The sequence below is a fragment of the Suricata suricatta genome, chromosome 8, assembly GCF_006229205.1.
Source record: "Suricata suricatta isolate VVHF042 chromosome 8, meerkat_22Aug2017_6uvM2_HiC, whole genome shotgun sequence".
Lineage (NCBI taxonomy): Eukaryota > Metazoa > Chordata > Mammalia > Carnivora > Herpestidae > Suricata > Suricata suricatta.
Window position 1 is genome coordinate 108,750,108 of NC_043707.1, and position 11,044 is coordinate 108,761,151.

The 11,044-nt window shown below is 54.8% G+C and overlaps 2 protein-coding genes across 2 annotated transcripts; one reads left to right on the plus strand and one right to left on the minus strand.

Annotated features, from left to right (window-relative positions):
- Positions 1-27: 27 nt before the first annotated feature.
- Positions 28-4,876, plus strand: ELOVL1 (ELOVL fatty acid elongase 1). Its single transcript, XM_029947142.1, has 8 exons — positions 28-132; positions 2,637-2,696; positions 2,882-3,072; positions 3,248-3,328; positions 3,502-3,558; positions 3,651-3,756; positions 3,846-3,982; positions 4,137-4,876. The coding sequence occupies exons 2-8, from the start codon at positions 2,651-2,653 to the stop codon at positions 4,356-4,358; spliced, it is 840 nt and encodes a 279-aa protein (XP_029803002.1). The 5' UTR covers positions 28-132; positions 2,637-2,650; the 3' UTR covers positions 4,359-4,876.
- Positions 4,877-5,012: 136 nt separating this feature from the next.
- CDC20 (cell division cycle 20) lies at positions 5,013-9,026 on the minus strand. The gene is made up of 11 exons (XM_029947134.1): positions 8,931-9,026; positions 8,570-8,799; positions 8,310-8,458; positions 8,125-8,221; positions 7,814-7,942; positions 7,520-7,716; positions 7,304-7,398; positions 6,921-7,149; positions 6,643-6,768; positions 5,603-5,720; positions 5,013-5,272 (listed from the first exon to the last, which is right to left on the minus strand). Exons 2-11 carry the CDS (start codon positions 8,748-8,750, stop codon positions 5,094-5,096), a joined length of 1,500 nt encoding a protein of 499 aa, XP_029802994.1. The 5' UTR covers positions 8,751-8,799; positions 8,931-9,026; the 3' UTR covers positions 5,013-5,093.
- Positions 9,027-11,044: the final 2,018 nt, after the last annotated feature.

Genomic DNA, 11,044 nt, shown 5'->3' on the forward strand with positions numbered 1-11,044 from the left:
CGCCCCGTCCCCCTCTGGTGACAGAAAGTCGGCCCAGCAGATGAGGAAGTGGCAGGCAGGCTGGCCCTGGGGACTTCTCTCTGGCCCTGCTCCCTCCAAGCCCTCCACTCCTGCCCGCCTGGCCCCCCACTGGTGAGTCTGGACCTTCCACGGGCGGGCTGCCCACGTGCCCGGGCACCCTGCCTAGTTGGCCTTGCCCGGCCCTGCCCTGCCCAGCCCGTGGGCGAGGCTGTTCCCGGACCGTGGGTGGGAGGTCCCAGCTCTCTGGGGCCGGCCCGGCCGGCAGCCTCCCTCCGATCCCGGCCCCCATTTGCTCAAACCTAGGTCTTCTTCCACTACCTCCCGGTCTCGTCCCGGTCCGCCCCGTACCCTCCCTCTCTTTGGCTCCCTGCTCTTCTCTCCTCCCTCCCCCTCCCCCTTCCTTTGCCTGTCTTCTTTTCCCTTCCATCCATCTTAAAGGAAGGAAGGAAGCACCCAACTGAGTTCCCCTACGTGGACACGCCCAGTGCTTCTCCAGCTTGGGGACAGGTTCTCTCCAGAGCCTGGAGCCACTCCTGACCTCCAGGGCGCATGAATGTTTGTGGGGGGTGAACTTGAGTGGTGGTTGAGAGAGAGCGGGAGAGATAACCAGCTGGCAAACTCACATGGGCCAGGGAGGAACTGCGTTTCTGAGCAACAGGCCTCTGTCAGGTAGGCCCTGCCACAGAGGAGGCCTCGGCCCAACCAAACCTGGCCGTGAATGAATGAATGACTATTGTCATCCATGAAAAGAGATCAGTACACATGACCCAAGGCAGGTGTGTGTCTGCATGCGGTATGGGTGGTTTTATGTTCATTCACCTCTAAGCAGAGTGTCCGAATTTATGCCTGTGACCATATATGTGACTCACGGACGTGTGAGTAAACCTGCGTGTGGGCCATTAGCTCATGGTGATGCAGGACCAACGAAGGAGGCTGTATGAGTCTTCTGGGTGTGTTGCCAGTGTGAATGGAGTTAGGATCAGGTCTGAGTATCAGGAACTGCATGTCAAAGTCCATGGAGGTTTATTTGGGTGGCGGGTCAGAGGAGGGTGGTTGTCGCCAGCAGGAGGTGTGTGGGCTCCGTGTGTACACATGTGTGCTAGCCGCGGGTCAGCCTGTCGTGGTGATGGTGGGGAGAGGCATGCGAGAGGCTGCCATGTGTGTGCTCGAGGACTTGGGGCCTGATGGCGGGGAGTGCAGTCGGGAGTCCTCGCGGAGGCTGGGGGAGCATCTGTGAGATGTGTACCCCCCCCCCAGAGTATGGGAGGGGCACGGGTGCAGCCTCGGCGGATGTGTCAGAAGGTGTATTTTTCACTTAGTGCCAGCACAGGTGGGTGTCTGGATGGAGGGAATCTGGCAGACTGGCGTGAAGGCAGCTCGCGGAGCAGCAGCTGCCCTGGCCGTCTGGGGCATGCCTTGTCCATCTGGGACAGCCCCAGCATCCCAGGCTCTCCAGGGTCCTGGCTGAGGCTTTTGTGTCCCAGTGCGCCCTCCCTCGGCATTCCTTCAGGTTCTGTGAGGCGGAGAGGGCCTAGCTCTTTAGGACCCACCCTAAAGGAGTGGAAGATTCCGGAGACCTCCTGCACTCCCCCACCTCCTCACATGCCACTGGCTTCCCTGCCCCTCCCAGGGAGCGAAGGGTGATTGCACCCATTCTGAAGTAGGACCAACTGAGAATTTATGGCTCGTTTAGGAGAGGATGGTGGGCATGGGATTTCAGCAGTTCTCTTTGGGCCAAGGTTAGCGCTGGGCTGAAGCCCTGCAAGGTTTCTGGTGGAAACTGAGCTAGAGCTTTAGCTCATCTGGCTGTCCAAGGTGGGTAGGTGGTGAGTCCCATGCTTTACTTGGCTTTCTCAATCCTGGTGGGTCCTGCTCCTCCAGGCCCTGACCTGTGGCCTGGACCCACCCTCCACCCCGTGCGCAGGGCAGCGGGGGCGGGCGGAGGGCGGGGCTCTGCCCGGTCTCGTCAGACTGGTGGAGCCGCTGGGGCAGGAGTCTCAAAGACTCCCGAGTCTCAAAGGCTCCGGAGTGGAAAGGCAGGAAGGGGTGCAGGAGAAGGGAGCGAGGAGCTGCGAGAGACGCTGAAGGTGAGAGCCCGGGGCGGGGGCAGAGGAGAGGAGGAAGGGGCAGGAGGGAACCGGCATCCCGGGAGATGAGCATCCCGAGAGTGGACCCGATCGCTTGAAGGGGAGTATCCCTGGGGAAAAGAAAGACCCAGAGATGGAGAGGTGGGACACTGACAGGGAAGGAAGAAGCGGTCATTCTGGAGAGGAGAGGTAAGACTCTCCGGAAAGAGACCACACATGGAGAGTTCCCCTGCGGAGGAAGAGCGGAGGAGAGGTCCGGTGGTAAGGATCTCTGTGCAGGAGCAGAGAGCGCGAGGGGAGGAGAGTGAGGTGTGGAGCCGAGGACGGAGCAGCCCTTCCCAGCAGGCAGGCGGGATGTGTGGGAAGCGGTGCCCCTCGTCAGCCTCAATTCCTTCCTGTCAGTCTTCTGTTTTTTGTGCAGGGAGTTTTCTGGAGTTGTCTCATCTGGTCTGCTTCCTGTCTGTGGGTCAAGGGTGGGTGGGATAGGGGCACGGTCAGCCTTGACACCTACCCTCTATACTTCCCCAGAATCCTTAGCCAGGATGGAGGCGGTTGTGAACTTGTACCAGGAGGTGATGAAGCATGCAGGTAAGATGCTGTCAACCCTTTCCCCCTCCTGTCCCAGGATCCCTGGATCTAGGGCTGTCTCCTAATGGAGAATCTCTACGAACCCCTTGGCCCTTTGTGACTTGACCCCACGTCTGTACACCTGGTGTACAGGTCCCCTTTGGGACCCTGTGACCCTTCCTGACTCCTTGATGCTTATTCTGCAGATCCTCGAATCCAGGGCTACCCTCTGATGGGGTCCCCCCTGCTAATGACCTCCATCCTCCTGACCTACGTGTACTTCGTTCTCTCACTTGGGCCTCGGATCATGGCCAATCGGAAGCCCTTCCAGCTCCGGGGCTTCATGATCATCTACAACTTCTCACTGGTGGCACTCTCCCTCTACATTGTCTATGAGGTGGGCCCCTGGGACGTCTAGGTTTTAATTTCTGCTGGCAGGATAAGGGGCAGGCCTTGTGGCCAGAGCATGGCATCTCCTTTCCAGAGAGGCTTAGATCCAATTCCTTCAGCTAGATAGCAAGAGGGATTGGGCAGGGTGGAACTCTGGTGGTCTAATCCACACCCCTTCCTAGTTCTTGATGTCTGGCTGGCTGAGCACCTACACCTGGCGCTGTGATCCTGTGGACTATTCCAACAGCCCAGAGGCACTGAGGGTAAGTGGGAGGCTCTAAGGGTAAGTTGGGATGGGAGAAGGGTAAGTAGGTAGGTTATAAGCAACCTGGGGATAGGAGTTTGGGTGTGACCTGGGCTCCTGGCCCAGTTTAGGGAAGTTTTTGGAGTAGCATGGTGGGGAGAGGGGGTCCTAAGGCTGCCTGACTTCTTGCAGATGGTTCGAGTGGCCTGGCTCTTCCTCTTCTCCAAGTTCATCGAACTGATGGACACGGTGAGTGGTTCTAGGAGAGGTGAGAACCCTAGAGTTGGGGAGAAAGGAGAGCCCTGGCTCTGAAACCCCTTTCCTTTCTCCACTCTTCCCAGGTGATCTTTATTCTCCGGAAAAAAGATGGCCAGGTGACCTTCCTACATGTCTTCCACCACTCAGTGCTCCCTTGGAGCTGGTGGTGGGGGGTAAAAATTGCCCCAGGTGAGTGGTGAAGGCCACTAAGGGAAGAGGGCCACACACTGAGGACTAGCAGCTCGACTCTCCTGCCCTTGTTCGTTGTCCCCTCCCAGGAGGAATGGGCTCTTTCCACGCCATGATCAACTCCTCTGTGCATGTCGTCATGTACCTGTACTATGGGCTGTCTGCCCTTGGACCTGTGGCTCAGCCTTACCTGTGGTGGAAAAAGCACATGACGGCCATCCAGCTGGTGAGGGGCCTGGCCCATAACCATCGCAGCCTTCTGGGCTGGATCCTACCTTTATCCAACCTGCCTCACCTTTGACCCCCTCCCTCCGCACTCCACATTCTCTTCTCTGCCACCTCTCACGGTTCCCCCTGACCCTTGTCTTCCTCCATTCTAGATCCAGTTCGTCCTGGTCTCGCTGCACATCTCCCAGTACTACTTTATGCCGAGCTGTGGCTACCAGTACCCAGTCATCATCCACCTCATCTGGATGTACGGTACCATCTTCTTCGTATTGTTCTCCAACTTCTGGTATCACTCCTACACCAAAGGCAAGCGGCTGCCCCGTGTACTTCAGCAAAATGGAGCTCCAGGTACCGCTAAAGTCAAGGCCAACTGAGAAACATGGCCTAGCCAGGCGCCCACCTAAGTGCCTCAGGACTGTGCCTTGGGCAGCATCTGACATTGTTCTCCCCACCTACACCTGTGACCAGGGCTTATGTGGTCAAGACTGAGTAGGGGACAGGTCCTCCCCTCTCCACAGCTGGTACACAGGGACCACAGCTTCCGTTCCTCACCCACTTCTCCCGGCCAGCTCCGAAGACGTGGCCTCCTTGCCCTCTGCCAGTCTGGAGCTGGGGGTTGAAAGGGCTGGACACTTATTTTCCCCTCCCTGCCTTAAACTTGGGAGAGGAACACTCAGGACTGGCCCTCAACCAGGGTCTTGTGGCCTTTTTCCTCACACTGAAGAGGTCAGCAATAATCTGTCACTGTGGAACCAAGATCCCTCCTCTACCCCACAACGACGAAGCAGCAGCTTCTTGGCCAAAGGTCAGGGTGGTTGCGGGGGGGGGCCTGGGAACACAGTCTATGGAGGCTGCTCACTCACGTCTTCATTAAAAGTGACAGAGGAAACCACTGAGGCTGTGTGTGTATGTGTGTGAATGAAAGGGGGCTAGCCCTATATCTGCAAACGGGAGGGATGGTCCTGGCTCTGTGATGACAGCAGAGAGGAGGCTCTGGGAAGGCTGCTGGGACAGAGGTCACGCGAGAAGAGAAGGAGACATGACTTTATTAGAAAAATAAAAAAAAAACAATAACCAAACAAACAACTGAGGTGATGAGTTCATGGTGCTCAACGGATGCCTTGGTGAATGAGGCTGCTTTTGGCTGCGCTGGCCTTCTCCCGCTCCCGCCGCCGCGCGGGGTCCAACTCAAAACAGCGCCAGAGCCGCAGGGTCTCATCTGCGGCTGCTGATGCCACTGTGGCCCCATCTGGGCTCATGGTCAGACTCAGGACCCGGGCAGTGTGACCTGGGGCATGCGGAGGGAGAACGTGAGAGCAGGGCATAGGAATGGAGACACACCTACAGCTCCCAATATTGAGGGCCACCTGCATTTTTATGAACACCTAAGATAATTAATAATTCACACTATAAAATTCATTGGCTTGTAATGTGCTGTGCAACCATCACAACAATTCCAGAACCTTTCATCACTCCATAAAGTCCTCATCACCTTCTCTCCATAGCCCATAGCAACCATCAGTCTGTTTTTATTTCTTTGCATTTGCGTCTTCTGGATATTTCAACGGTAATACGATACATGGCCTTTTGTGTCTGACTTCAGTCACTTAGCACCTACCTTTAAGCTCAGCCACCTTGGCCATGGTTGGGTACTTCCAAATAACCAACTGGTTCTGGGCAAAGCCGTGGCCTGAGATGAGCTCCTTGTAGTGAGGAGACCAGAGGATGGAGCACACCTGTGGGGACAGGATGGCGTGTGGGCACAACAGAGCCAATGCTACTCAAATCAGAACTAAGTCCACTCTCGCGTTAGGCACTCTGCCAGGTGCCGCAGACTCAGACTTGAATCACCACAGTTCTTACAAAAGCTTTTTGAGAGTTAAAATTATTATCCAATTTACAGATAAAGAATCAAACAGAAGGAAGTTCAGCAAGTTGCCTAAGAACACATGCAACTTTAGAAGGTGACAGAGCCAGAATCTGAACTGGCTCTAGGGCCGAGTCTAGAATGAATGAAGGCTGCATGAGGGAGAGGAGGGTGGAAGGAGAGGAGCCTGGAGTGGGTGGGAGACCTATCAGCAAGGGCTTCAAATATCATTCTAAGGGATGTGGGTTAAGTGTTGCAGGTGACAGGGAGCTACTGCAGGGGTTTAGCACACAGACCACCCAGGCCCAGTGCAGAGGACAGGCTGTGGGAGATAAGAAAAGAATGCTGAGAGACCAGTGCAGGGGTTCTCCAGGGGCACGAAGAGTGAGGCTGAGGGCAGGGACACGAGTGAATGATATTCTGAGGTAAAAATGATGTGTCTTGGTGACTAGGTGAAGAGAATAAAAGACTCTAGGAAGTTCTGCAGATTTCTAAGTTCTAGCCCTCTCAAACAACGTTAAGAGGAGGAGGAGGAATACGTTTCAGGGAGACAAGAAGTAACAAATTTAATTCAGGGCATATTAGGGTGGTGCCACCTATAGGACATGAGGTTAGAGTTAAGCCACAGCCAGAAGTATGGTCTGGAGATCATGAAGGAGAGCGGAGTCAGAACTCTGAAAATCAGGGTGTAGAGTTGGTGAAGCCACTGGAAGGGACACGGTTGCCCACGGAAGACCACACAGAGCGAGAACACTTCTGGGAGGGAGAGGCTGGGACAGTTGAAAGACTACCTGGGACTGAGCATCCACAGCACTCAGACAGGCCCCAGAGCAGACGTTCCAGATGCGAATGTGTCGGTCACTGGTGCCCCCTCCGGTTGCCAGGACGTTGGACTGCCAGGGACACCAAGCTACAGCCTAGGTAGGACAGAGGGGGTCAGCAGGTTCTAGAGCTAGACACGGGTCACAGGGTAATCCCGTCTAATCCTGCTGTCCCATCTCCCTTCAACAGTCTCCAGATTCTGCGTGAGGGTAAGCAGAGGGCCGAACCCAGCCCCATTCTCACTCACCTTGACTGCCCCTTGGTGCTGGGTGAACGTCTGCAGGGGAACCCAGCCACCCTCTCCAGGTGCACTAGGCCACACGTTGACCAAGTTATCATTGCCACCACTGGCCAAATGTCGTCCATCTGGGGCCCAGCGCAGCCCACACACCTCCTGGCTGTGGCCAGTCAGCGTGGCCACATGGTGTTCTGCTACCCGAACGTCATGGTGGTGGATATGGCCAGAGCGTGAGCCACTGCAGGAGGGAAGAAGGGAATCGGGTTCTGTGGTAGGGCCAAACACTGCCAGCAGGACTGAGCTGCTTCCCTGCGGAGGCGTACATCTGGGCAGAGCTGCCAAAAATCACACACTGATTTTGCAACAGACTAGCTAAAACTAAAACCACTGACCTGGATAGGATATAGCTGTTCCAGCATAGGGAGCCCACTCGGGCAGAATGACTGGTCATGTTTCGAAGCCGCTTCTGCTGCTGCACATCCCATAGCTAGAGAGAGAAGGCTGCTAGGATCAGAGATTGCAACTCGCCATTAACATCCTCCTGCTGGAGAAGGACCTCCATCCCGGGGTCTGGGCACAACAGAACTGCGGCCCAGGGCAAGTCTCACCTGCACCTCGGCACTGCTAGTGCCCACAGCTAGGTAGTTGCCCTCTTTGATCCAGGCCACAGAAGATACATAGTCCCCAGGCTGCTCCATTTGCAGTAGCTGCAAGATGTCACCAGAGCTAGCACTCCACAAGTACACACTGTTGTCCAAGGCTACAGCCAGTACGTTTGCAGAGCTCCAGTCCACAAGGTTCAGGTCTGCCAGTGCAGAAAGGGAGGGGCATGAGCTTCCTTGTCTGCCTGGTCCCCAGGTCCTCTTCCTCCATCCAATGGGCAAAGAGAAGGCTGCACTTACAGTAGTCATTCCGGATTTCAGGGGCGTCCAAGATTCGGTCCGGCAGGGAAGGAATGTAGCGGCAGGTCTTCCGGCTGGAGCCAGGAGTGGCCTTCTGGCTATAAAGCACTTTCAGTCTGTTCTGGTATCCTGTGGCAACCGGGTAGGTCTTGACACCGGAATAACGGACTCCCCCACCCCCTGCTCCTAGCCAGGAAGGCCAGATAAGCACCTCCCCTCTCCTCAGTCTTAGGTGGGAAGAGCAGCCAGGTATCTCCCCTCAACCCTTGGAATGGACCCTCCCTCCAAGAACACAGGACTTCAGATCTTACCCTCTGGGGCATTTTGTGGTTTTCCGCTGAGCCGAAGGATCTTGGCTTCCTCCACATCAAAGCCATTCAGGTTCAAAGCCCAGGCTTTCTGATGTTCCTGGCACAAAGGGTGGTGGTGAGGCAGGACGGCACGGTTCAAAGGACACAGACAGGTCTCTTGCCTTAAGCCACTCTGGGACACATACCTTCTTGGTGGGCGTCTGGCTATTTTCAGGCTGGTTTTCCTTGCTCAGGAGGAAACTGGCCACTTCCATCTGGGAAGCGCTGCGATGGGGAATATAGCGGTCACCACCGGGTTTGCTGGGCGTGGTCTGTGCCTTGGAGCTAGATTTGCCTGGGGCCGGGAGAGGGAAGCCGGAGTCTGAGCAGGTTCCAGGGGAAGGAGGCCTGAAGGCCGTTCTCGGCCGCCCCTCTTCCTCCCCACGTCCCACCGCCCCCCACTGACCTGGTGTTCGGCCTGGGGTCCTGCCCGCGCTGTGGGATCGGTTGGCGGCCCGCATGGGTGAGGGGGCCGGTCCCACAGCTTCCTTAGCTTTGCGCTGCCAGCGCGCAGGGGGTGCATTGGGGATGGGTGCATCCAGCTGCAGTAACGAGTGCAGGTCACTCTCGAACACGAACTGCGCCATGGGAGCGTCCACAGGGTGTGGGGTCCCTGGAGTGGGTGCTCGCCGAGCCCTGAGGAAGAGGCAACCGTGCTCTGCCTGGGACCGCTGGCCACACACTCAGGACCGACCCGGCCCCAGCCAGTCCGGGTCTCACGGCCCGGGCTTGCAGACCCACCCCCAGCTCGACCGAGCGCCCCTTACCTTCGGCGCCTAGGTTCCGATCCCAGACCGGCCTCTGCAGTGCCGGCCTCCGCTTCTTAAACTCTCCGCTCTGTGCACTCATTGGCTCCTTCAAAACCCAACCGTCGCAACCGTCGCTTTCACCCATTGGCCTTTCATGGCATAGGAGGCGGGCCTTCCGGTGCAAGTCACAGGTCTCACGAGAATCCAGTCATGGAGCGTGATTTGAAGGATGAGAGAGTTCAGGCGGGTCTCTAGAGCACTGGTGTCGGAAAGAGAGGGGCGGGGCGGGGCGCGCCTAGGGGCGGAGCCTGAGCTGCCGCGGCATTCCGGAGTAGCTTCCATTCATTCTTCAGCTTGCCCTCTTCGGTTCGTCACAGTGAAAGCCTGCATGTGGATCGTATTTATGGTGCACAAGTGCAGAACGCGGTGGAGTGACCTAAAGCACTCGAGCCCTTCAGAGAAGGGGAAGGAGGCAGGTGGGCAGGGGTGGGGAAGGAGTTGAGAAGCTTAGGAGCAGAAAGGCCAAACCTAGTTAGCTTAGTGCCTTGTAGGAACACTACTAGGAAGGAGGTAACGTGTGTGGGTTTTTTGGTTTGTTTGTTTTTGTTTCTTGAGGGAAGGAGGGGGAGTGGGAGAGGGAGAGAGGAATCCTAAATGGGGATTCTCTGAGGAAGCCAGATGCGGGGCTCTATCCGTAGACCATGGGATCTTGACCTGAGCCAGACGCTCAACCGACTGAACCACCCGGGCGCCCCATGTGTGTTCGTTTTTAAAGACTGTTCTGTTGTTGTTTTACAAACCGGAAAAATGAGGCTGAAAAAGGGATGAATTCCTTAAGGTTAAGAAACAAGATCAGGATTCAGACCTGCGCATCTGGAGATAAGATTGAACTGCCTTCTGAGAGACATTGTGGCTTTACCCCCATGGGGCTTTCGAGGTGTCAGAAAATTTGAAGATCCACTAGTCTAATCTGTGTACGGTGCATCCTCCCCATTCTGGCAACATACCCATATTTTACAGATGGAAAAACCAAGCCCCAGGGAAGGGATTTGCCTGAGACCACACAGTTTGTGGGAAGTCAGGTCTGACTCCCATTCAATCCAGTCCTCTAATAAGGACTTGAATGAATTGTGTGAATATGCTTAGAGGTGAACAGCAATAATAAAGATAATAATGGGTACCATTTATTGGCCTTCTACTGACTGTGTTTAAACAGTTGACATACATTATTGAGTTTAATCCTTAATCCTGTAGGGCAGATACTCTATCCCCTTTTGATAGATAAAGAAACTGGGTCAGAAAAAGGTTAGAAATGTGTCCAAAGACAGATAGCCAAAAATAAATAGTGGAGCCAAACTATCTGGCTTGCCCCTGCATTCCTAACCAAATACAATACTGTCCGAGAGAGGCTAGAAAAATCATGTTTTCAATCATTACCTTAGAGCAACTCTGATGATGATAGAGAAAAATCTAGGGCTCTTGGCCCAAACTGAAAACTTTTATTATTTTTGACTTCAAAGCATTCATTTTTTTAAATTTCCAACTTTATTTCCAATTACAATTTGGGGTTGGCAACTGGGAACCCTGAAACCCAGAGAAAAGGTTGTCTAGAGTCAGGCTGGTCAGGGCCTCAACTATTAAGCTAAGGAGTTTGGATTTCATCTGCTAGGCATTGTGGAATCAGTGAGTTTCTGTGTAGGGAAGGGCCAAACAAAGCATATCTGAATGTAGGACAGAGCCAGCAAGTTTCTGGAGTAAGGGTAACTGTAGAGAAAAAGGATAGGGTTAATGTAGGGGACAGCCTCAGGGAATTCATACATTTTAAAATAAAGGAATGAAAGAAGCCAGTGGAGATTACACTGACATGGACCTTGATGGGGGAGGAATTTAATATACGCAAAATCGTCAAGAAGAATGATGACAGAAAAGGTCAGATTTGGCCACTGACAAATAAGTCATCAGTGACCTGGGAGAGAGCTGGATGAGAATGCATGCTTGGGGACGGGGCCACAGAAAGAAGGGTGGGAGTGGGGAGAGTGTAGAGGCAGCAAGCATGGGATGCTTATGAGAGAAATTTGGGATTGAGGAAGGGGGCAGAGCATGGGAACTTGAGGGAACCAGTACCAAGAGGC